Here is a 27,464-nt window from a genome sequence, read left to right on the forward strand (position 1 = left end):
AAATGGTTTGCCATACCAAGTATTTAGCTGGAAATTTCGTTTTTTGTTGCACTCGAGCTTCGTATGGGATAGCATGTCCTGGAACTAAGCTATAGTACTCAGTTCCAGCCGTTTCTTTGGATCCGCGAACACGTATGTTTCGTCATCCATTACAAAAGAATGTTCTCCGTCACTAGGAACACTCATCTTATAGAGTTTTCTTGTGCCCCTTTTGACTCGCTCCACTTGATTTTTCACGTACTTTGGTTTATGCTGCTTCTTCCTAGTGACAATCCCAAGCCTCTTTTTTGCTCGATTCACTGTAGATTGCGACGTTCCCACGCGCTTTGCCAACTCACGTTCTGAGCATGATGGATTTTGGACCAATAGTCTCTTGAGCCTTGTATCTAGCTTGGTGTTTGGTTTCGGTCGGTATGACGGCCTTAGATCAGTGCTTCCACTATCCACGAAACGTTTTATGGCTCTCTGGGTTGTCCTGTCAGACACACCTTGCTTCCGGAAATGCTCTAAAGTTGCTTTTCAATTGCCGTTTTGGCTCTGGAAAAACTTGCCTATCACCTTGTTCAGGTATTTTGACTCTTCACGCTTCATTCTGCACCCACTCTTACACTACAACTAGCTGGTAGAAACTGTGATAAACACACTTTAAAAGGACCTATAGATGGCGCTTCTCGTACAATTTGTTCCGTGTTGGCATGACGTTACACCACACGACACTTATGCTGAATCATGCCTTATGTAGTATGCTTGAGATTTTTGAGGCTCTGTGGGTTGACACAGGGGTCGGTCAGAGGGGCCCAAAATCGGTCAAGTTATCTTGAGGAAACGATTATAAGAAAGTATCGAGCTGCTTTATGAATCACATATTAATATTACTATATTATTTTTCGACTTCCAAACTATGCTATGCATAAATGTCATAAGTCTTATAGAATAGCTTGTCCGTCCGTCCGTTTGGCACCGGCTATCAGAGCAAAAACGGTAAAAGATATCGAGGAGTTTTTTTTTTTTTTTTTAATCAATTCAACATCGCAATCGATGTGCGACCTATATTCTAGTTTTCATTTTCTAATCTTCCTTGCTATGTTTATACCTCTATGTTAATTCAACATTTGAATATTCTTACCGAAGAAATATTGGTATGATTGGCTAACATTAAGCCAGACACACGATGTGCACTTTGAATATATGGTGACTTTCTGGAAAGTGCCACTTGTATACTTGCTGGACCCCAAGGAATAAATTGCGCCAGTTTTCTCTCTCTGATTCGCTGCAGAGATTTATGAACCTGTGTTGGATCCACTTCACCCTGAAAAATACGTTACGTTTATATTAAATATTACATGAGGTACAAAAGTATCTTAACCCTATTCATTTTTTTATAACGTATCGGCAAAATACATTATTAGACTTAATATAAACTATCATTGGCCAAGGAAGGTGAGATAAGCATAAATATTAGAACTTGTTTTTGTTTAGAGTGAAAAGGCGATGAATAGTTTCTGTTAACTTTAACAGTTATTAAATGTTACCTTCAAAAACAAATTAGTGCAACTCTGATGATAAAGGCAATCAAATTGACTTTGAAATGTTACACCTAATAAAATAAAATAGAGATGGAATATAAAAAGCTTTATTTATTGAATATTTTCACTTATTTTTAATAAGGTGTTTCACATGCCAAATATCATCTTTTAAGCTTTATGGGGCTTGTAACACCCTCTTGTTATTTGCAAAATAAAAGTCCAGATTCAGTCTAGTGCTAATCGTGGTCACTAATTAACTATAACCGGTTCAGCTGTTCGCCGTGAAAAAGTTACACACAACGAAATCTAACTTCTATATATACGAGATTGATAAAATAAAATTTCACAACGAATCAGTCAAGATGGAACATACGAATGAGTGCTGAAAAATAATACAATAATGTTTTCCTTATGTTTTAAACACAAATTATTTTTTAAAAAATATGGTCATCTACTTTTATTTTAAAAGGCCATTTTAAGCGGCAGATGGAAGAAAATTTACGTTTTTTTTTTTTTTTTTTTTTCACAAACTCAAACACACGTTCACAGCTTGAATTTTCATTTATATTAATTTGTGAAATTGAAATCAAAATGGAGTATACTTGTGTACACTTCTCCACAGTATAATTGCACACCTAAATTTTTTGAGTCCCTTAAAATTATCAGTTTGTCAACAACGCATGCGAAGAAATAGGAGAGAAGTCATAAGAAAAAATAACGAGACTTTCAAACAAAACTCACAGTTCGTTGTTTGAAATACGCAGCTTCTCTTTTGTTACTTAATGCAATGATACTTTTACAACAAAGCAGTACCCTAACACATGGAAAAAATGTTGTAGGTAAAACACACACGCTTTTCGACCACAAAAATGGTTAAATATAGCGCGAGGTCTGGGGAAAATGCCCCCCCTGGTTCACCCCGGGACGACTATATCTAGTCAAATTACAATCTTTCAGAACCTATAAAATACTATCCACAAAAGCAACTACTTCAATATTTGGCAACAGTTCAACCAAAAACGATCCGTCAAAGACCGCAAATGATTTCGTTTCATGGCGATCTAGAAATCAAGTAGGTTCTTTTATACTATATTAGATGTTTCCACAGTCAGTGTATGAAGAATACCAGCGTCTCAGCACGAAAGTCAAAACACAGGTCTGCCTAGTGTATAGTGTGGGTTGCTTTGGTTTGGTTTAAATTTTAAAAATAAGTAAACACTAGTTATAAGTTTGTAATTATATCAATGAATAATACAGGGTGTCTACTGAAACTTGTCAAGTAGCAAAAGGAATAGCGACACAAATTTTACGAACTACTGATTTAAACTGAATTACGGTAGCAGTAATGACTGTGGGACTGAAACGTTAAAAAGAACGAGAAAAAGAAAAACTACTGGAAGTTCAACTGTTTAGCACAACGTCCGAGTACTTAAAAATGAAAGTCAATCAGTGTGAGACTTGAATATTTTTACGAAGGATGAATTCACCCATATACGCCAAGGAATCACGTATTATATATATATTTATATACACTGCCGGAAAATAAAATTGCAACACACTGTAAAACATGAGGGATATCGATGTGCTTCCAGTATTGGGTTCTTTGGTGATAGTGAAGTAGATATTAAATGTGTAAGTTTCGGCCAACAGATGGTAGCGCCACAGAGGGACATTTGCGCCACCTGTGCCGAGTCTGTGAAGTGAATTAGCAGAGGCCGAAGATCAGCAGGTGCATGAAAGTGACTCATACAGTAAACACAAGCAAGACAACATGCCACGACGACGCAATCGTGCTCCATACAGTCAATAAGTTCGAAAGGGGTTGTATTGTGGGCCCCTAGAGAGGCTAGTTGGTCCTTTCGTCGAATCGGCAACCACGTTGGCCGTGATGCATCTGTGGTGCAGCGGTGTTGACAGCGATGGATAGCAACCCATTCTCACACCCGCAGAGAAGGTTCTGGACGTCCTCGTAGCACGGACGTGCGCCAAGATCGGCGTATTGTGAGGGCGGCATTGGCAGACCGCACAGCTACCACGTCCAACATTCGAACAAATATGGCTCCTAAAGTGTCCACACGCACTATTGGGAACAGATTATTAGCGGCAGGACTTCGGACATACACGCCAATTGCGCGTCTGCCACTGACGCCACATCATCGCCGTACACGGTTGGCTAGGTGTTAACAAAGGAGCACCTGGAGGAGAGAATGGCGTTGCGTTGTGTTCAGCGATGAAAGCCGATTTTCTCTCTATGCAAGTGACGGTAAACTGCGAGTGCGATGTCGACCTCGATAGCGCCTGCTCCCACAGTGCAAGGCACAGTGGTCTCACCCCAGGTGTTATGGTGTGGGGCGCGATCAGCTACAACTCTCGCTCACCTTTAGTGTTTGTGAATGGGACATTGACAAGCATCTCTTACGTGCAACAGGTGGCAGAAAAGGTTTTACTGTCTTTCTTGACACAGGAAGGTCCTGTACTCTTTTCAGCAAGACAATGCCCGGCCACATACTGCCTGTGCAACAGAACGTGCTCTAAAAGGTGCGTCCCGACTTCCCTGGCCAGCACGCTCCCCAGATTTATCTCCTATCGAACATGTATGGGACATCATGGGTCAACAACTGACAACTGCTCCACGTCCATCTTCAACTGTTGCTGATTTGCGCGAACAGATCGACCAGGCATGACAGAATGTACCGCAAGAATGTATCCCTCATTTCTATGAACGAATGCATGCAAGAATCCATGCCTGTATCGCAGTTCGTGGAGGGTATACACAGTACTAAAGTGGTGGTGGTAGTGTGATGATAGACGTGCCGTTCAGAAAACAATGTACTGAAGGAGCTAATATTTTAATCATCTCATATGCATACCATGTACAGTATATGAAATAAATGTGGTTCAGATTGGAAAACAATTTCGTGGTATTGCAATTTTATTTTCCGGCAGTATATATATATATATATATATATATATATACTGCCGGAAAATAAAATTGCAATACCACGAAATTGTTTTCCAATCTGAACCACATTGGATTCAGACAATCCCAACCATATATATATATATATATATATATATGCGATCATAAACCACCCCTTCGCGTGGTGTACACGTGTCACTACTACTATATAATGTATGGTTGTACTGAGTTTGACGCGCAAAGATACACTTACTTCTTCGATCTATATACATATATATAGTGACACGTGTATACCACATGAAGAAGTGGTTTGTGTGGCGTGATATTTTCTCAATTAATATTGAATCAGAAAATGGTTATAGATTTCTACCACGTCCGGTTGTAGTAGAAAGATTAGAGTGAAGACGGAACATATTCTTGGGATGCTTAACTGATTGCAGAAAACAACTTTTGCTACTTATGACTGTTTTTACTTTATTGTGATTACCGTTTAAGCGGGAAGTGATCGATCTTTTGCTACAGGAAACTGCTTTTCTCTATTTATTACGGATTTTATTCTATAGCGATCAATGTTATACCCAAAAATGGTTTATATTTGGAACTTCCGGTTTGAATATCGGGTTAAAACAGGAGTTATTCCCTATTCTTAGCTAAATCGATTAAAGAAACGCTTTTCGGTATCTCCTATCAATTTTCGTCTGTGTAGATCAATACTGAGCGGGAAGTTGCAGCTCACAGTGGTCTGGTTTCGTGTAAATAATTGAAAAGTGACCAAAAGCACACGAAAAAGTTACCAAAATCTCATCATGCCCTTTTTTCCTTTGTCAATTTCTCCATCATCTCTCTCTTTGTTTGTTGTCTTGTTTCATCTTTTCTTCTTTACTTCTTCTTTTCGAGCTTCCTTCTTTCTTAGGTTTTTTAAGTATGCTTTGTAGTTACGGTAAGCAGACTTAGCAGATGTAAGAAGCTTCTGAGTAAGTGGAACATTGAACTATTTCCGAACTTCTTCATCCCAAACATTATATTTTATAACTAATCATTGAGAGTTCTCAAAGCCATGAAATATTCAAATTCATCACCTACTCTTAAGAAGAACAAACAAGAAGCATAACACAAGACGAACATGATGAACCACACGCACACAACGCTGAGCGGAGCGTTAACTATTACGAGAGAAAACTAAAAGACTACTATGATAGAAGAAAGAATAGTTACAGAAGAGTTCTCAACCACACCTTGAGAGCTTAAGCATCCACCAACCATCCACTGTGCTTTAGAAAGAATGAAAGCTGAAGTGAGAATAAAGCTGACTGTTTCACATGTGGTACCAAGTACTGAAGCTTTCAGAAGAGTAATGAGTAGCAAGTTTCTGCCTTTTTCCACTTATTTTTATAATATTTTTCTTTGAAAACTGCCAATGCAAAACATAAATCACACGAAAATGTCACTTTACCTCTATATATATATATATATATATATATATATATATATATATATATATATATATATGGGTGATTCCACGAAAAAGGGAAATTTTCTGTCACGGGCATTTCTTCAAACTACTACTAGAAAGAATCACCTCATTTTTATTTTGTTTGGTAGTAACCGTCACAAAGTAGGTATGCAATGTATAACAGTTTGCAAATATAACACGAAACATACGTAAAAAATTAATTATTACCCAATTTCTCAACACCGTGGGCTGTCACAGACTACAGTTGACTGATTTTAATCAATAAATTACAACTGAAGTCGCAAATCAAACATCATTTAATGGTAATTAAATGGAAGAGAACACTTCAATGTTTCGGTTTTGTGGAAAGTAAATCTTTATAACGATTATTTTGGAAAGCTTGACTATGCTTCGTTTCTGTCACCTCTATTTCGTCTCAACTCCATGGCAATAGAAAAAATTATCATTGCTCTCAACAGATAGCATGGTCGTCCACATTGGCAACATTCACAAGAAGACAAGGCAGACATGTTTGACTGAAGAACAGTAAAAGTTGTGTGCATGTGTTAAAAGCTATAGGAAAAATATTTTTGTGTGTGGAAAGCAGGTGCGTATATTAATTGATTCTCAACACCATGGTATTTATTACTGAATGTATTTGTATGGTATATACCTTCTTTCCCTTGAGGAACCTACGCCTTAACGTAGAAAATTCGTACACAATTACTCACATGTACTGGTTAAAAAGTGGGCCGGTAAAAATAAATTATATTCGATTTTCTCAACTCCATGGTTCTCAACTCCATGTCCATCTAAAAACTAAGGAATCCACGGTGTTGAGACAAGTCACGGAGTTGATAATCCTGTAGTGTTTGTTATGCTCATGCTCTTCCAAATATTTGTTCTTTCAATATATTGATAGAAATAAAGCTCGTTTATGGTCTAGTGACTGGTATGCTCGCCTTTCGTGCGTCGTTCTGGGTTTGTTTCCCGGTGGAAGCTCAAAAATTAATGGTGTTTACTTCGCACAGTAAGGCAATTAAAAAACTCATTTGAGTAGAGATGTACTGAAACCTGATCGCGCAGACCATCATAACGGCCGTAGGAGCCGACACGCTGACCATGTGTCATTCACACTTAAAGGCCGGCTGGTGGGTCCTAGCCCATTTAAGGAGTGTTTCGCGGAAGTTCAGATTTGGGGCTGTCAGGTAGCCGGAGGTAAAACTTCAGTCAAGTCAAGATGGATGGTATCTGTTTTTAACCTATTGACGTCTGAATCTTATGATCAACTAATTGTTTTCTTTTCAGAGATTGTCGAAGAGTCTGAGGGCAATATGCGGACAGTCAATTTTATGACGCGGATCGGGAGGAATTTCTCCTGGCCTACTAAACCTGACGTTTAAAAAGCGTTGGCAGTTGTCATTCTGTGTAGACTAGAACAGCCCTTCCCTGTTTCCTCAAGACATTTCCTTCATTGGAGTGGAAAATGAAGGCTACTTAACAAAGAACATCGAATTATCCAAAGAAAACAGAAATGATGAGTGCCTTACACTGTCATTTAGTGTGCATTATACAGGGCGTTTCAAACAATACCGACAACGTTTGGGAGGTGATTCCTAACACCAAGATAAGATAAAAAGTATAGACCAATCTGGGTGCACAAATGCTTCCTTTCGCAGTTATAGGCTGCCGAAAACATGAAAAAAAAAATAACTTTGAAGGTGAAGGTCCATAGCATAAAACTATGGGACTTACCGTAGTCGGGTCAGACTTCACTTAGGAATTAGTATGTGCGCTATCCAAATATCCATGCTTCACAATCTTGCGGTACTTCCACAACAACTTTTATAGAAGTAGTTGGTGAGTACTTCAGATTATACCCCCGTAACCAAACTCCCTCTATAAAATTTGCTTCGTGAGTACCTCAGGATTCTGAAACATATTTTTGGATAGTGCACATATTAGTTCCTAAGTGAAGTCGTGACCCGACTACGGCAGATCTCATAGTTTTGGAGCTATGGACCTTTAAAGTTCATTTTTTTTTTCATGTTTTCGGCAGCCTATAACTCCGAAAGGAAGCATTTGTGCACCCAGTTGTCTATACTTTTCGTCTTATCTTGGTGTCAGAAATCAGCTCCCAAACGATGTGTGTATTGTTTTGAAACACCTTGTATATATACCAAATATACGGTACAAATACACTTACCAAATGTTGAAAAAGTATTGCACTTTCGACGTGTGGACTTGATCACACAGAGAAGACAAACGGTTTACATAAGCTCAGAAAACAAATGAAGTAGACAATAGACAGGTTTAGTGACTACTTCGTCTGTTTCGTAAGCTTATGTAAAAAGTTTGTCCTCTCCATATGATAGTCAACATATTGAAAGCGTAATAATTTTTCAATATTCGATAAGTGTATGTGTATTTCTTTTTTTCTTATTTACGTCACACACACACACACACACACACACACACACACACACATATATATATATATATATATATATATATATATATATATATATATATATATATATATATATATATATATATATACTCAATTTTGGAACCTTCATTAGATATATTTTCATATGCTTGCAGTATTTTCTGGAGTATTTTTGTATAACAAATTACGTGTCATCTAGTTTGTTAGAATTTTATTCAACATAAGGAGAATAATTCTAACTTACAAAAACTATTGGAAAATTATTTCAATTTTTATGTAAATTATAAGCTTAATCACTTATAAACCAAAACTTATCACCCAGATGTATCACGTTTCTCAACTCCACAGCAACTTTCAACTCCGTGTTAACTAATCTCAACTCCGTGACCTATGGTCTCAACTCCGTGGGTGCTGAAAAGTTTATTATTTTTTATTTACTACACCAATAACGATTCAGCTCTGCTGAACACCTAATTAACATGTAATTAGTAGTAGTAAGTGCATGTGATATTTTTATTGAAATAGGCGACCATCAACGGAACAAAAATTTTCCAAGTGAAAATTTCCCTTTTTCGTGGAATCACCCATATATAAAACCCTTTTAGTGACCAACTTGAAACAAAGTAACTTTTAGTTAAAAAAAAGTGACTCGCTATCAGCCCTGATATTGCCTCAGTAATCGACCACGATTCCTAACTTTTGACCCTCTACATACTGAGCAAAATTTGCTGGTAATCCATCAAATAATGCCTGAGATGTTTTTTTGGTCACCTGGACAGACAGGATAAACATAACATGGAGTTTTGGTGGACCAATCTCCTTAAGATTTATTCCAAATTATAGTACTTTTCGTCTACAAAATATAACTTGTTCCCTGTAGTTATTCTCATGAAAATTCGAAAAATATACAGTGCGGAAAGGTTATCCGTCCCAGGGATGAAAATTTTCTTCTTCAAGGGAGCATAAATATTTGTCAGGAGGAAATCTATGGCTTCCACGTCAATACGCACACTCGGAAAAATAAACGCTTTAATCCATTTTAGTAACAATTTAGTAGCATTTATGTACACTCATGTCCAAAATTATTGTCGCATGTCTATAAATATGTTGTTCTAGGAATATAATTTGGTAATGAACTCGCCCGGTATTTCTTATAATGTTAGTATATGTATTATCGGCAAAGACATGTATGTGGAAAATTTCATGTCAAAAGAGCAGTAAATAAGAACAATAAATCTAAAACAAAATTTTCTGGTTCATTTAGCAACATTTTATTTTACTCGTTATAATTTTCGTATTTATAATCCTCTTAATATGAAATTTACCACAAATATACACTTCCCGATTATACACATAATATCAGTATTAAAAATACCCTGCAAAATCATTATCAAATTATATTCTTACAAGAAGACAGTTATAGATATGCGACAATAATTTTGGACATGAGTGTACCACTGAAAAAAATGCTATGATTATTCATTTCCTTGGTATTTGGGAAACCGTCATATACACACAGCTAAAAGTTAGTTACTTTCTAAGATATTTCTTCTGAACATAAAAAAAAATAAATCATAAAATCAGAAACTGTAACCTAAGAACAGATGATATTTTTTAAATAAATAAAAGCACCCAGAGGATTCGAACCTGGTTCAAAAGTTTTGAGTCCCAACATAAAAAAAAAAGACCTAAACACACATGGCTATCGAAACAAACTGTGAAAATAGTTTTCAGTTGTATTGATAGTGAGAGAACTCATTTAAATCCTCATTTTTTACGATTTTCTTTGGGGTAAAAAAGCGTGTATGTTCTCAATATAAAGAAAGGTTTCTGCGTTTGCCAAAGTTCTATTTTGTTTTGAAACTAACATTTCAATAAGTAATGGAATGGGACCAGAATATTTCAAGCAGCAGGCAACGAGGAGTGTTGGGAAGGCTTCACTACTCATTTTTTCTAATGACTTCTTCTCCAATTACTTCGAGTGCATTGTTGCCAAACTAACTTTTTAAGAAACTTAAAAAAAATCAGGCGCGCAATTATATTTTGGACAAGTGTACATAAAATACATCCCAGCTTTGATATGGAATATACTTACCTGAATAATATTTAATATTGAAATGTAACAATGTGTTGCATTCCTATCATGAGCTGTGGATACCATCATGTTTTTAGGTTGAAGCAGTCGTCGCATGACATCAAGAACGGTAGTCTTTCGTACAGATGCTGCCTACAGAAAAAAAAAAAATTGAGAAAAATTACCAATCTAACAGAATAAATCTAAAAAAGGTCAAACCACTATTTAATATTGCAAAGAATTTATTAATTTTTCAGGTCTACTTCGCACCATTTTTCCTATTCTTCGAAGTAATTATAAAACAAAATAAAACATTAAAATTTGGAGAGTATAGCGTTCTAGATCATATGAAATACAGGTTGTTTCAGGTTTATAATACCGAATTCGGCACCTTTATAAGCTTAAGAAAGTTGTGCTCGACGTGCAAGCTCTATCTGTTAAGTATTACCTTGTATCTCAGTTTCTACTGAAAGTACTTTAACTGAAGCAGTTTGATCCAGTTCGTTCCATTTCTTTGGACAAACTTTCCAAAGACCGTCAAGTATGCGCGGTTGCCGTTTTAACAGGAACCCAAGAAATACATAGCGAATGCATTTAGATACTTCACAGGAATATATGTAAAAGGGATTATGGGAATTCCCGTTTTACGTACCATCCACCCCATGCACTTACCGCTGACCTCAATGTATGACTAGACGCCTTGTTCTGGAGAATAACCACGCCAAGTGTGTTGCTGTCGTAATAGAGATGGAATATCATGGAAGTATATTAACTCCAAAATATTCGTGATGGAATAAGACTGTCTTAATTTTGGTGCTTTTATCTGCTCTACGTAGCGTAAGTTCATCATTATAGCAGTAATCAACTCTACAACGCCATGTGAAAACTTTATACACATTTACGCCACAAACTTTTACTTGTCTCATGTAAGACGGTACTCGTACAGCTCTCGACTGTCGACTTCTTCACGACATGAAAAGAACGGATAAACTCGAGCCTTATGCTGAGCAATTATGCGATTTACGGTATCAGTGGAACGCTGAACTTCCCTTGCTATTGTGCTTTGAAGACGGTTGGTTCTCACGTCACATCAAGAAATCACATCAGGGATACTCCCGGACCTTCGATATGTACGATCCAGAATATTGGAAGGTCAAGCAACAGCAAACGTGTTTGTTCTGCAGCAGTTTAACACTGCGCTGGATTTGATTATTCATTTTTTGTTTGAAAGACTATAACTTCAAAGTGATCCCATATAAATTTCTATAGGATCTGATGGTAATCTTTGGAGCTACACTATGAAATACCTGGAAAGATGCTGGGTTAATTATAACAAAGTAACATGCTTATATACAACCATACATTTTTAGCGTGTTATGATTACATAACAGCATATGGACTGTACTGCAAAGTTTCGGAACACTGGAACATTTAAAATAATAATAATAATAATAATAATAATAATAATAATAATAATAATAATAATAATAATAATAATAATAATAATAATAATAATAATACAAATGGGTCACGTGTGTGAAGCCGGTTAGAGTTTCCGAAAAACGTTTTATAATTATGGCCATACGTTACTGGTTGTAACTATAAACAATGTCAGAAAGGGCATAAACGTAGCCCTCCCAATGGCTGAGCCATATGAAAAAACACTCGGAATACTGGAATATTTAAAATAATAATAAAAATATAATAACTGGTCACGTGAGTGAAGTCGGTTAAAAATTTTGCAAAAAACGCTAAACAGTTATGGCCATACACACACAAACACAGACACTCACTCTCACCCTCTCTCTTTCAAAAACACAAGAGCCATCCTTACTACAAGTCAACACACTGCACTTTCGAACTAGCTGAAATAACTTCTCGGGTGTGTTCAGTACGCTGCTATCTAGTGACCCATTTGGTTGGATTTGAGTTTAGCATCCCTTTCAGCAGCAAAGCTATATAAGATGTGTGATCCAAAACACATGAGCTCCCTCTGGAAAAACCTAGCGATCTAATTCGCTACCATATTACTGAAACGACTTTATACAGAGGTTGTTCAGTCTACATTTGGCAAATTTCGACTTACCTAAAAATTTAGAAGAATCCATGGCGCCAGGTCCGTAAGTGCTTGATGTGTTTCCCTTGGTTCCTAACAATAGCCCGACAGCGTAATTTCCACTGTAATAGGCTTCTCTGAAGAACTGGAGGGTAATCTTGTCCCATTCCCTTTGCACAGTTTTCCAAAGTCCTTCCACAGTTGTCACACGCCGTTTTTCCATAGCCCGCTTCAGCAATCCAAATCCACAATAGTCCATAAGACTTGCATCTGGAGATTTAACAGGTACCTTATTGCATTGCATCTGTATACCACTTGCCTCCTCCATCTCCCTGTAGAATGCGAGGGACGATCGTGAGGTATGTGATGAGGCCTTGTCCATGTGAATGCGCACCAGATTGGCGTCATTTCCGTACATTGTTGGAATCTCATGCTTGTAGATCGGCCGCATGACCTGCTCCTGAAAGCACTGCGAATTTATTTTGCAGTTCTTCGCCACCCTACGAATGTTCAGTTTACCTCGGTAACAGTAGCCCGTAACGACCATGAACCCTTTTGGGAAGGATTCTTTACAGACACGGACCCACCTTCTAAAGTTCTTGGCGCCTTTCTCTCGGTACATGATGGCTCTCGGTTTGCTGCAGTCGGAAAGGTAAAACCATGCTTCATCGAGAGTTACGATATACATCCACCTTTGTTTCGCCAGATGCCGTTCGTACAGTTTCCAGGCGTTACACTTTCGTTCCTTTTGGTAGGCATTCGTGAGATGGCCGCGAGCTTTCATGACTTTTTCAAGCTTGAGTTAATGGTGTAACTCTCGAAGGGGGAAGGGGTGAGTCACAGTCCCCAAAGACACGTCAAGACGATTAGCCATACACCTTTGTGTTGGCGGATTTTCTTGCATTGCCATTTTGCGAAGTTTCCTCTGCATGGTGGAGGTGGCCTTGGTGCGTTCCCGCTTCCTGGGCAACTTTGTTGGTGATCCAAATGGTGGAGCTTCGTTGCCCTTGTACTTTTTAATAACATTTTTTATTCCACTTAAACTTATGTTGCAATCATTCTTCTTGCACTGTTTTCTAATGACACAAACACTAAAATGGGCGTCCTAAAGAGCCGCAACATAGCCTTCCCAAAACCGGCTTAGTTTGGGCGGCATTTTGGTCACAGCGGAAACCCACACACTTGGAAACAAATTTAACACAACACTCACAACAATGGTCCTGTGTTATGCGTTATTGTCGTCCGCGCGGAAAAACAACTCTGTTCCCAGGAAGCCACTGCACAACACTGCAGGACGCCACGAGCCAGGTCGGGTCAGTCCATTCTGCCCGGGAGGGGGAAGGAACGAAATCGGCCAAACGTTGGATGAACAACCTCTGTATACTATGAAACAGATTGATAATAATCTGAGCATTATTTAAAGCTGAGAAATACGCGATAATACACTCATAACGTATTCATTAGCCAAAATCTTGTAACTTGAAGTTCGTTCTAAATTATAAGAAGCTTATTTCTCCAAATGTTAATTTCAACTCTTGTTTTAAGAAGTGTTAATATTGATAATTTAAAGTATACATTTATATAAAACAACCAATAGATAACATAAAATGCTGTAATATTGATAAAGTGAATTTTGAGTCTCTTGTATTTCCTGTATATTATGTGTATTATAACTTTGTCATTCTTCTTTCTTCCTTTCAAAACCATTTTATAGTCTCCCTTATTAGTCATGTTCTCAACATTTTTGCTTTTCATTTAAAGTTTACTTGACAATGATTTGTAAAATTCAACACTACAATGAAGTATTGTGTGTCATTACAATACACACTTCAGAAAGTGGAATATTTTATAACGAAAGAGTTACACACATTCCGTGGGGACAGGGTTGGCAAAAACCATGGTTTTTATTGAGAAAACCAAAAATCCCGTTTTTTTTTCCTTTTTTGGTTTTGTTTTGTTTTGTTTAAATAATTTGCTCTATGTATTTATATCACATATGGACAGAAATAAGTTTGTTTCGCCTTGGTGTTATTATACAAAAACCGGGTTATGCTAGAAGGGGTCACATAAGCTTAAGGGAATCCAAACCGCTTCTCGGCTTACATCCGTGAGAAATTGTCCTCCATTTGAACTCGAAACTGGGACTTATTGGCCACAAATGCGATAAATCTACCGACTCACTCATGAAGGACTCCTGATAAAAATACATTGTACTGATCTTTACATGCTTGTTAATATAATTGCCAAGAGTCATTTCAGAAAGACAAAAAGATAAACAGTTGCACAAGTGAAACCATTATAGAGAATTACATATGGACAATTTCAAAATACTGCACAGTACACAAGAACTAATTTAGTCCGAGTTAGTTCACTACGATTTTTAGTAGTCCAAGTTAAAGATATACAACGACTTAATTTGCGTTGAGATGAGTTGAATTTCAGTTTAGCGTCCCTTTCAGCAGCGAGGCTATATGAGACGTGGACCTACTGATTAAAGTGGAATCCGAACCACATGAGCTCCCGCCGGGAATCGAACCCGGGTTTCCCGCGCCAAAGGCGCGTATGCTAACCGCTTAGCCAGGGAGGAGCTTAACGACTTAATTTGCATATCAGTAAGAAGAGTGAGTAAAGATACGAATTATTTGAGCCCACTTTGGGTCTGACCCATTTATACATAAATAGATACCAAAGATACTTCTGATTTCAATAAATGCTTCTAGTGGGGTTTGTATGCTCCCCCCGGAAATAAAATACAGCATTTCGATGTATTTTATCAATAGTAAACATTATTAAAACGAAACAATATTTAGAATTTTTCTTTGATTGCAATTGCATAACAATAATAATAAACTATAAAAAAATCACAAAAGAAACACTCATAAACTTATAAAAAAACAAAAGCTGCTTTTGTAGTATAATCTCCTTGAGTAATGCATGGGGAATTTAGGTCTCAATATAATAAGAATAATGTACGGGAGTGAAACGTGACAACCCACAAATGTGTGTTCATCAATATTTTACGAACACTTACACTTTTACGAACATTTTTCTTTGTTTGGTTTAAACCATTTTTTTTTTCAGTTGGTTTAAACCAAACTTTAAACCACCTTGGTTTAAACCAGCCAACCCTGCGTAAGCATATTCAAGAAATTGATGAATACCCAAATCAGGCTTATAAAATGAAAACAGAAGCATATTCAAAGTGTATGACGATTCGATACCCCACCCACCCACCCTCTTTGAGTCCCTTATTGACTTCGGCAATTACAGAAGGCTGATTGGTTCATATCCGACCGATTTGGCAATGCTGCTGTCACTTGTGTACTTGGTAAGACCGCGAAACCGGCGCTATTATCAGTAAGGCGTGTCAGCTTGCAGGTGCCGGAGTGTTGTGATGGTGCTAGTTAAATGCCACCAAAAATAACCAGTTATTGGGAAGGGTACATCACGGGTCTTTTGCACCAGGATTGTTGGAATTTCCCCAGCCCAAAATTACAAATCAAAAATAAAACCCAATAACCCACCTCCAAAAGTACACTTCAAAACTTGGATTGAAATGGCAGCCTTAATGTGATTATAATTATTTTCTTGAATCGTATTTCTCAGTACACGTCTAGTTACATAATTGGCTTAAAATCTGTATTTATCAAGAGATTTCCAAGTGTTTTAGGATCACGCATGAAGATTTTGTTCACGCCCATTAAATTCGCTTTAACCGTGTTCAATTGTAATCTCGAACAAAAAGCATTCTGACTACATTCCCTTTGTTTCTGCATTACATATTCGCGTATTAGTACAAACAAATAATAAAATGTCTTTCTTGCATGTGTTGTGAGAGTGTGCGGGGTAATTTTCTGCCGGAGTTATAATATATGTCACTACTATGCGACAGGTTATTTTTTAAGCATACAAGGAAATCAAGCGGAATTACTTGCTATGTGACTCTATGTGATTCATTTTTGTACACTGTTTAGTTGAGCAGTTACAAGTGGTTGAAAGAATTACTGTCAATTGAGCAGTTTCAAGTGGTTGCAAGAATTACTGTCGTCTGTGGAAAATGTTCACCCCGCGCGCCTATTGTTGTTTTTCGTCAATTTCTCGTATTGTTTGTACGCCGATATATCAACATATATGTTTGAGCTGAAGCAATTTTAGAAGTTTCAGACAATGGAGATATTATCTATTATATGATGTGCCTGTGAAAATTTTAATAATGATTCCAAATCAATACAGAGCGTAGAAAATGATCTGAATGACTAAATATCGGAAGATGAAGACAATTCTGTCTCGAAAGTATCTTGAAGACGACACTCCTCTCGCCCTGCGATCCCAAGTCTGTAAACGGAAATATGACACAATCTGTTACAAAGAACCATCAAATGTAAGATGCAGAGCGGAACATCGTAAAATAGCTATCTAATGTAACAGAAATAGCGCAAAACCTGAAAACACTAAAATCTGTAATTATTTATTTACAGATGACGTGATAGTCCAGATAGTAAAATAACACAAAAATATTCAGATAACTCTGATGAAACCACGCGTGTATCAAAGAGAGTAACATCAGAACACTGGACGCAGAAAACATCAAAACACTTTTAGGATTGCTGTATATTTGTGATGTTGTGAAATCTGAACGAAAGATAAAAATTATCTAGAGTGAGGGCAATATAGATATAAAAGTTATAATTCGCACAGTTTTATGGAAATGCATCGTTTTATCAGAAACCACCAATAATTTGAAAACAACACAACTAAAAGTGAAAGGAAAAATGGATGATTCGAGATATTTGAAGGTTTTGTACGAAAGTGTCAAACTGTATGTATAAGAATATGCAAGAATATACGAGGATTTAGAATAATTTGGTGTCTGCTCAATATTTATAAATCCATCACTTAAAAGACTCAATTCCCTAGAGTGAGGGCTATATACTATAGACTATAGCCCGACACCGGCAATAATATTCTATGTTACAATGTGTTCATAACATACTCAAACAACTGCATTCCTGAAATCAATATAGAGGTAATTATTTTTGTTCCATAGAAAACAGATCGTGCGAATATTTTCATAGGAACAAACCGGAGTTTATTTGAAAGACTATATTTAAAAATAGTGAATATAGTCGTTTAATAATGTAAAAGGAAGTGCTTCAGTATAAAGTAATTAATAGATAAAAGCTTTCCCCGCGCGAGTCCTAACGTCAGTCAAGTACAGAAGGTTGGTCGACATTTATGGAAACGATTTTGTCCCCCCTACGCTAGAGCGTAAGGCCGTATTTCCACCAGCGGTTGTGCTCGATATGACGACCCTTACTATAGACTATAGCCCGACACCGGAATTTCTATTGAGGTAGGCTTCTGTTCAGAGAAATCTGATCAAGTCTGGACCACTCCTCCTCGCAAACTTTCTAAAAGCCAGTTAATGTGCGTGGGAGACGTAAAGAAATCGCTCGCTTCAAACACCCGAAAGCACAAAAGTCCACTGGTGCAGCGTCGGGAGACTTGACAGGGATGTCTGAATATGGAATAGCATGGATTCCAGTTTCACGCGCTTTGCGGGTCATGTCACAGCTGTTGGAGCCGTGTAGCTGGCTGCTTTGTCTTGATGAATGAAGACTTTTGACACCTCAGCACTATACAACGACGGAATATGTTGCCGGTATAATGGCTCCAGAACGTGTTGTTGATAGTATGCTGCATTAATTTTCACATTTCGTACAACTCTATGCAGAGCAAGTTTCCCTTTATGGAATAAACCTGCAACCACCATGAAATCACGGGGAAAACTTTCGCGGCACGTGCGGACCCAATTGGCATGGTCCTTGGCATTCTTGGGATGATAATAAATGGTTCGAACCCGCTTGGAGTTTGACAAATAGATCCACGCCTCGTCTAACGTGACCACATATTTGCATTTGTCACTCGCTAAACACTGTTCACAGAACCGTTTGCAATGGACCCTGTGTTCCCGAATGTGCTTGTGAGTGTGTGAACACGTGGCTTATGCTTCACTTGTAGGCGTAAATCCTGGCTGATTATCCTCTGCATAGTTGATTTGAATCTTCTAACACTCCTGGCAATGTCTCTTTGTGGCGGCGGATTCTTCTGGGTCACCAACTTCTGCACGTCGAACCACATCCATTGTACGTTTGGGACGGGGTGGTTGTTTTCGTGCCACTGTGCGCACATCCACTTCCTCTGGCTGTGCATTTTTGTTGCGTTTGAGTACATTGGCAATACCTTTCTTGGAAATGGTGAAACTTTTGGACGAACACTGTTTCACAATTGCACTGTAGCGTATCCGATGTCGGAAAGAGTGGTGATGTACCTCTCCCAGAATGGGGTCACTTTTGGAGGCATTTTACACTTGGAGCACTTCACTTCCTGCTACCAAATTCTCCACACAACTGGTTTCTGATTGCTCTGATGTGCTTACTGTCTGTGCTATTCTAGCGTCCCTGCCGGACGTTCCACTTCGTTTCCATAAATGTGGACCGACCTTCTGAAGGCGCGCGTACTTAAAAGTTAATTACAAATCAAAAGTGCTTGTTAAAAACGAAATTACTAAAGATATACCTCTACTTTCTCAAACACTACCCTTAGAGAACATACACACAAACGAAAATAAATTGCATTAAAAAAGAAAACAAAATCTTCTCTTATGATAATTACTAGGGTTAGGATTTCGATGATTTTGCATCCTTTCCTCCGATGAATAGAAACATTGCTTACTAAGATATAATTTTGTTTCATTAAACATTGAGTGACATAAACCACATTTGTTGTTACACTTTTTGTATTTTTCATTTTGTTTTTTACTTTAACTGTATATCTTATAAAAGTTTTTTTTTTTTTTTTTTTTTTTTTTAAATGAAACGAGACATTTTCTAAGTTAATTTCACTTCCCCTAAAGAAATGAACATATCCATCTTTGCCTTTTTCGAATTCTGCATTGTTGAAAGTTGTAACTGTTGTATGAAACATATTTCTCTTTCTCCTCCGCTCGTTCGCCTTCAACTCTGTAGAGATTTAGATCTTTTGTGACTTAGATTAACGGTTGAGGCAGACAGTTTTGTAAAGCATGCACTTTATTACTGCAAAATGTCTCAAGTTAAATGGGCAGTATGGTACATCATTTATTTTTATTTTTTAATATATATATAAGATTTGTGTAAGGCGTTTATCTGTGCTGACAATTCCTTTAGTTAAGTAGAAAATATGAAACTTTTTTTAAAAAAAAAAAAAAAAAAAAAGGGAAAAATACACTTCTAAACCCCTTCCTCATTCTTTGACATTAAGGAAGAATTACGTGTTAAGGATTTACGAAAAAAAAAAATGCTAAATATTACGCATGAAGTGAAAGGAAAGAATATATGGATGTTGGTGAAGAAACATTGACATAGACTTAAGCTACGTGCTAAGGAAAAAACAAGTCTTCGTGGAATACAACGACTGGCAGGCCAGGAGAATCCATCACATCAACGTGACATAGATCAGAGATTAAATCTAGTGCAGTCCACAGTCACCATGTGGTTTGTCGTCGCCTGAGCCTGCAGTGCGTATATACTAGACAGCATAGATAGCTTCATAACCTTCTTTCCCACCACTTATTCAACGTGTACAAACAGCACAAACTGCAGCAGACTGCACGGAAGACGTTTAGACAGGACTAGACTGTTGCCTGGCTGAAGCCTACATTTATCTTACGCGTAGGATTAGGATTTAGATTTCTGGGCTTTTGGCATCTAAGGCCATTTAGCTTGTCACGTATGAGGGACGACGTCCTTGGTGATCACACTATCCGGGGAAAGGGAAGGAAGAAAGGATTGGGGAAGGAAGGAAGCGGCCTGGGACCTATATGTTAGGTACCATCCCGGTATTTGCCTAGTGTGAATGACGAAAACCCAGGAAAACCTCATTCAGGATGGCTGGCCTGAAAAAACTTTTTCCACTTTTTCGACCGAGTGCCCCCACCGGGAATCGAACCCGCGACCGCTCGCATTGAACGCGAGAGCGTTAGCAACTTCGCTACGCGGGGCCACTATCTTACGTGTGATAGTAACATTTGTGTAGTTACATACTGTGACATGTCTGGTAGAAAACTATCGAGTTTTATTGCCAGTACCGAGAAAGTTTCACATAGGAAAATATTGTCGCTGGATATGTTTGCAAGCGATAATTGGAGGTGGACAAAAACGTGAAGATGAATGATGTCTACTTCCAGGAACCCATCATGACCTCAATTTATCGGAAAGATACCCCTCGTTAGTACGAAGCTGACAAGAACCAGTGCGGATTTACACGGACAAAGTATCTAACGGTAACAGCAGATCATCCTCCAGGTTTTTTTTTTTTTTTTTTTTTTTTTTCATGTTATTTATTTTCATGACATTCCTGTAAAGTCCTGACGCCACCCCATTGGATCTCTGTGCATTTGGACTGTTAAACGACGTGTAGAATATACTATCACTGGCCTATGGAAAATCTGTGGGAAAGAATTGAGATGGAATTTCCATGCCTCTACTCCAACGTAGTTTGTTGCAGTAGAAATTGATGTCAGGTGATAGTTCATAATGCTAATGGTCGGACAGAACATAATCGGTGAGTCGGTACGGTTTTTCCTAGGGTCTGTACACTTTAAAAATTGGCCTTCATGTTCAGCCTTCTGTAATTTTTCCCGTTAGTGTAAAACGTAAAACTTAATGGAATCATAATTTGGTAGTAGTGAATTAAATGCAGTGATATCGAAGGATAACTAAATTTACTTGATGAAAGACATAAATGAATGATCAAAATGATCCTAGATTTAGAGGAAAATTTGAGTGAAAATGATTGATGAATACAGTGTCCATAATACATCAAACTTCAGTAGGAATAAACATTTGGCATTTCTAGTGTTAGATGAATAGATCTTCACGTATTATTACTATTTTGGCAAAATTACATCACTAATTACCATTACATACATTTCTATTACATCCACAGGGATTAATACTATACATGTACACATATTTTATACATTGTTAATCACTCCAGCATAAAATATGACGTATTTCTTACCTCTTGATCTGTAGCAAGCGGAGTGTACCCAGTCATCAGAAAATGGAGTCTTGGAGTAGGAATTAAAGGTGCTATTAACCCTATCAAGTCGTTATTCATATATGAGGGATATCTGGAAAGAATACACATTAAAGGACTGATCAGTTTTTCTTTTAATCATTTTATAATACATTACGGCAGATATCGTGTTAATGAACAACGAAGCTTAACAGACAATGAAAATTGTATCTCTCTCAAATTTCGTAATATTTTGCGACAGTTTCAATTGTTTAGAGCAGTGGTTCTTAACCCATGTGTCGCCAGACACTGGTATGTCTCGCAATCCCCTAACGTGTGTCGCAAAATTTTAGAATTTAAAAATCATGAAGAATTTTATAATAATTAGTTAAAATCGTGACAGACTGTACCAGTCAACACCTCCAGCTGTAGCAATAATGCTCAGTTCTACATAGTCATTATAAAAACTAATTGGTTTCGCTATTATAATAAAAATTTCAAAACAAGTGTGTCGCGATGTCCTGGACTTTCAGTGAAGTGTGTCGTCCGTTAAAAAAAGGTTGAGAACCACTGGTTTAGATGTATATTTTATCACTGGTTTCCAACTATCAATAGCCAACGCTGTATTATTATGAAACTGCCAAACTACTTTGAAGTGATCATTTGAATGCTGATAAACAGCAAATTTTGACCTTTCGGTTGTTTCTTGGCCCCATATCATGATTTACGTCTAATTTAATGTTAGTTATCGCCTAATAAATATCTAGGTTTAGTGTATTCACTGTTCGTCGTACTTGGAGCGACAGGGAATGAGAGCAATAGCGGACTTCAAAGAATCAAAGTGATCTTGCTGGGATAACACATTGGCACTATAAGGTTAATCATATCATTTAGTTTAAAAAAAAAAAAAAAAAGCCTAACATTTTCTATATTTGATTTTCTTGAGAGCAGTTCCATTTTGATGAGTTGTCTTGTAACATGTCAACTTGCATTTCATGAATTTGTCGCTTATACATCTTACAACAGCCTTGTAGCGTCCAGATTGTATAGCAATAATTTACAACTGAACACTCCATGCTGTCCGAGTAAGCTGATCGGAATCTCAGTAAACTTCTCACACAGAGCAAGAAGACGAGACCAAACTATCGCTGTTACAAAACAAGGCGTAGTCGATAATTTTAAAGATGTACTATCTGTGACTAATGGAATACTGCCAACCTTGTTTTATTTCATACATTTTTTTAATAATATACGGATCCAATATTATGGATTAAAAAAATAAACTCGATTTCAAGAAAAACTGGTATTGAGAGATTTCTGAGGTTGCTGATTTTGAAGACAAACTGATTTCAGTACTACTTTCTATTTAATTTTTTTCTTCATTTTATATCAAATGAAAAGAAAGCGTATAACACATGTCCAAGAGCGAACTTAAGCATAGACTATGAAAAATTTGGGTAAAACAGAATGATGCAAGCAGGAGCAGTTTCTGTTTGTTTTACATTTTACATTAATGTAGAACGATTAAAAAAGTCGGGGAAAATGTTAGGGAGTGGAATCTCTATGGCTTTCGACTTCTGTATATTTAAATTTTTGCTATTCAAACTGGAAATGATAAAAAAAAAAAAAAAGAGAGAAGTTATAAATGTTCCAATAACTTAGTAACAACCAAATTTTATTTACATAGTTGAAGGTTACTTGCTCCATTTGAAAAAAGTAGAATTACAAACGCAAAGAAATAGGGAAAAATTGAAAACTGCTTTTGTTTGCACTCTGAATGAGATCCCGATGTGACGAGTTCGAAGCTTAGATTGAAACAGATTTTGAAAGCCAGAATTAAGTCCTCACAAACGGTAGTTTTTAACCTTGAAAGTACTAAGCTAATTATTTAGGATCTTAAAAGAATCCGAATTGATTTAGAAGTTTTATATAACATCGCACTTTGCGTGCTTTAAACATGCAATTCTACATATGCTGCAAATGCTAATTTTCTCACGTATCCCTGATTTCACAAATGTCTACTGGAATAAAATTATAAGACTTGAGTTTGGTTATTTGAGTAAGAATACAACTCTTTGATATATTTTATATGTGAAAAAAAAAAAATTCAACCTCAAGTCTTACAATTTCATTACAGTCCCCCACTGACAAGGAACTGTTTCTGATTATCATCGAAGTGTGTATCTTTTTTAACTCAAGTCTTTTAATTTTATTACACATCTTTTTCTTCCTGACATAATTAATTTTTAACTTCTTTCCCTCCTACAAAATCAGAATGCCCCGAAATGTCTTATTCTCCAGTTCTCTGAAAACTCTGGATGGGACTAATGGAAACTATTTAAACCATACAATACCCTCTAGACTGGCTCAGAAAAATCTTAGATGTGAGTTAAAACATTTACTAAAGTTCCCAAAGTCTAAACGTGGTCAAATCACTTTCTCATACTTCAGAAGTTACTCCTCTGTAAATGAGTTTTCTACTGTTGACCCTAAATAACGTTTGCCAAATGATGACAACGAGTGATAAATTGCACGACTGAACAGTGAGACATTCTGTAATGTAGACTTTGTGTTGTCTAAGCACAACAGGTGGTTGGAGTGGCTGAGCAGCATCTTCAAGAATGAAAGAACACGTAAGTGTTCAAAAAGCGGAATAAGAAGCATAATGGTTAATGCATTAGTATCATAAGCCGTAAACCTGGGTTCAGTTTTCGGTCCACTTGTGGAATTTTTCAGTCTTTATATAATTGAATTCGAACCTATAGAGAAACTTTGTGATATAAATTCGGTTACTTTCTTCATTTGTCATATATAACCTTTACCGAAGTCTCCACCTAGTTAAACCGAGCTTCGATTGTCGCGGAAGACCTGGATTCGACTTCAAGTGAGAGCTCATATTTAGACTGAATATAAAATCCGTGTTAAGTGCCAAAAATGGAAAAGTTCGGTTTAATGTAAAACCGTGGCCTACGTGCCTAACATTGCTCAGTGAAAAACTGACTATTTAGTATTCACTGTGGAAATAGTTCAAATAATCCTCACAAGAATGAGCGTGCCTATTATGTCCAATCAGTTCTGAAATAACATCTGGGCTGTTTATTCAATATTTTCGTTTTGATACTTAGCACGGATTTTATAGTCAGTCTACATATGTTTCGGATCCCACGTTAAACTCTACGCCCGCGTCTCATATATCCTCGGTGCTGAAAGGGATGTTAAATTCAAATCCAACAATTCCACTTACTCAAATCGTTCTTTCACTCCAGAAAATTATAAGAACCATCCCATTTCAAGAAAACAGTTAAGCAATCAGAATTAAACAAAATTATGTATTCTATAACAAAGGACTACATTCGAAAATCATATTACGTCATTAAGTAATTACTTGGAACTGCATGATCTCAAGTTTCTGCTTGCTACCACATCTCATTTTCGGTGATCGAAACTATCACCGGATGCAACCTTTTTAGCTAGAAGCGGGCAATTTCTTTCGAGTAAGTTTACGTTAAATTTTGAAGCATTAGTTCACGCTCTTTTCAACCGTCCATTCTGATTCTCTTCTCTAACCAGTGCAAGCAAATAGCACTTTGGAAGTAGGATGCTTGAAATAAGGAGGTTTACGTAGAAATGAATTCTTCACGCATTTTATTACATCTTTTACAATACTGGGTCAGCTCGTTCGAAGCTAAGCGTGGCGATATAGCCTATGATCACCGAAAGAGCCACATAAAGGCATTAATAGAGATTTCATTAAAATCGATCCAGTAGCTTTTTGGTTGAATAATGCTCACTACCCTTTAGAACAGAGCTTTTCAACTTGGGTGTCCCATGGCAGCATCAAGATTGTAGTGAAACTTTTGCTGTAAATTAAGAATATTAAACGAATCTTGTGATAACATTATTATAAATCCTTCTTTTTGTTCAGCGTATGAATTGCGTGATAGAGATATTGGTTTCTACAATTTTATGTTAGTAACATGCAAGTGTGGTATTATGTCTCCGTTCTAAACGTCATAAGAACGTGAAAGTGAAACTGTATCATGAGGAATGTCTAAAAGTAGGTTTCACATGATGTAGCGATGAAAAATGTCCTATGTCGAAGTGTGACATGAAAATACATAAATAAAAACTATGAATAAATGTCATGTAAAACTTATGTACTAATAGGGTGTCGCCATAACGGAAATATATATATATATATATATATATATATATATATATATATATATATATCGAGAAAAACAGAGACTTACCTTAAGGTGGTTGTGCTAACTGACATAATTGTAGACACTAAAGTATTGATTTGCGCAAATGATGGATTCTGAATATGAAGACGATCAGTAGCTATACGATTCAAAGCTGTATTATCTAAAACTACAACACAATCTGCACTCTGTGTCAGACGTTTCAACGTCAGCAAGGAATTGTAAGGTTGTACTACAACATCACTGGAAACAAAGAACAAAGAAGATTAGTTATCATTTATATTTCTATTATGTTATCTTAAGTTAGTATTTCTGCTGATTACAGTTTTTTAAATATTATTTCTTGCAATGTGAATTCACATCTTATTAGTAAGGAGTAAGTAAATAAACAAAAACCAACAAGTATCTATAGATATGTGAAGATATACTATAGTGGCCGCAAAATCAAGATGGCCTTAGGGGGTAGTAATCGGAATTGTCGAACCCTTACTAGTGACATTGTAACTTAATGTATGTCCAACGACGTTGCCATAGTTTTGGTCCCCGTTACACTGTTATTAATGACTTACACATTTTGATTTTTTCTTTCTTTCTATACAGAGAAGCAGAAAATGAACAAACATTGACCAACTTCCCTTCATATATGGGTCGTTTTGTGTCAACGGAAAAAATATTCTATTGAAAGCAGGTTGAAAGTGTCAAATAACAAAGCAACACTAAGCATTCGGAGTTTCCAGACTACTTTTTTCTTTGCCGAAACATTTAAGACATTTCATTCCATACTCATGTGACGGAGATCAGCTTTTACTAACCGCCCCTTCCCTATTCTTGTCGAGATCTGTCGTTCAGTTTGAATTTTGTTGGCAACACCGAATTTCGGAGGAAATGTCTGTTTCACTACCATGTAGTGGGAGAAGAAGGCTAATAGGTCTATACCACCCACTACGGCTTTTAAGCTGCTGCCTAAGAATATAACCGGAGCCACCGTTTAAATAGTATAAATCAATATTTTTTGTTAAGAAAAAATGTATATTTAAACATTTTCAACTTTCCAAAAATACCATGGATTTTTAGTAGATTTTATGAAAGGACTAAACTGAATGTCAAAATACAACATATGGTTGAATTTACTATTTGAGGTTCAGTAAATGAACCATTTTTCTTTCTTTAATCCATTCTTTTACACTCTTTTGACATGAGCAGGAATTTAATAATTTGATCTTATGGATTTCTTTTTCAAATCTATTTAAATCCTTCTTGCTTCGTTAAAATTAAATTATTTGATATATATTATTTTAATATCTAAACTTTAACTTTCATTTAAGTGTAATTCATATAGCGCATAATAAAAATTCATGTTGAAAAAGCTAATACAGGGTTCCTACTGATCTGGAGAAATCTATTTACCTGACTTCTCCCTGACCCTTGGCAGGAAATTCCCTGACTTTCATGACAGGTGTCGGATGACGTTGACATATAAATAAGGAACAAATAACGGTGAATTTTTATATATGAGAATATTTATTCTATAGAGACAAATAGTAATCAATTGCTCAAATGTACATGCCACTTACTTCTCATAAATAGGTATTATAATGGTTGGTTAAGCTGAAATTTGTGCATAATGTTAGAAAAAATATATCTTATAAAATTTCCCTGATTTTGAGTCTTTTTCTCTGAATTTCCCTGACCTGCACAATTTTCCCTGACTTCCCTAACCA

General features: G+C 36.7%; 1 protein-coding gene across 1 annotated transcript in view; it reads right to left on the bottom strand.

Annotated features, from left to right (window-relative positions):
- Nucleotides 1-27,464, bottom strand: part of LOC145671148 (tubulin gamma-1 chain) — a 90,889-nt gene that overhangs the window by 18,280 nt on the left and 45,145 nt on the right. Inside the window, exons 6-9 of the mRNA XM_081739971.1 lie at nucleotides 25,792-25,986; nucleotides 21,542-21,653; nucleotides 10,444-10,575; nucleotides 1,127-1,309 (exon numbers count right to left, since the gene is read on the bottom strand). Coding sequence (XP_081596097.1) covers nucleotides 1,127-1,309; nucleotides 10,444-10,575; nucleotides 21,542-21,653; nucleotides 25,792-25,986 — 622 coding nt within the window. The remainder of the gene's footprint in view (nucleotides 1-1,126; nucleotides 1,310-10,443; nucleotides 10,576-21,541; nucleotides 21,654-25,791; nucleotides 25,987-27,464) is intronic.

Source organism: Thermobia domestica, chromosome 15 (assembly GCF_964235325.1).
Source record: "Thermobia domestica chromosome 15, izTheDome1.hap1.1, whole genome shotgun sequence".
In the NCBI taxonomy this organism is placed as follows: Eukaryota; Metazoa; Arthropoda; class Insecta; order Zygentoma; family Lepismatidae; genus Thermobia; species Thermobia domestica.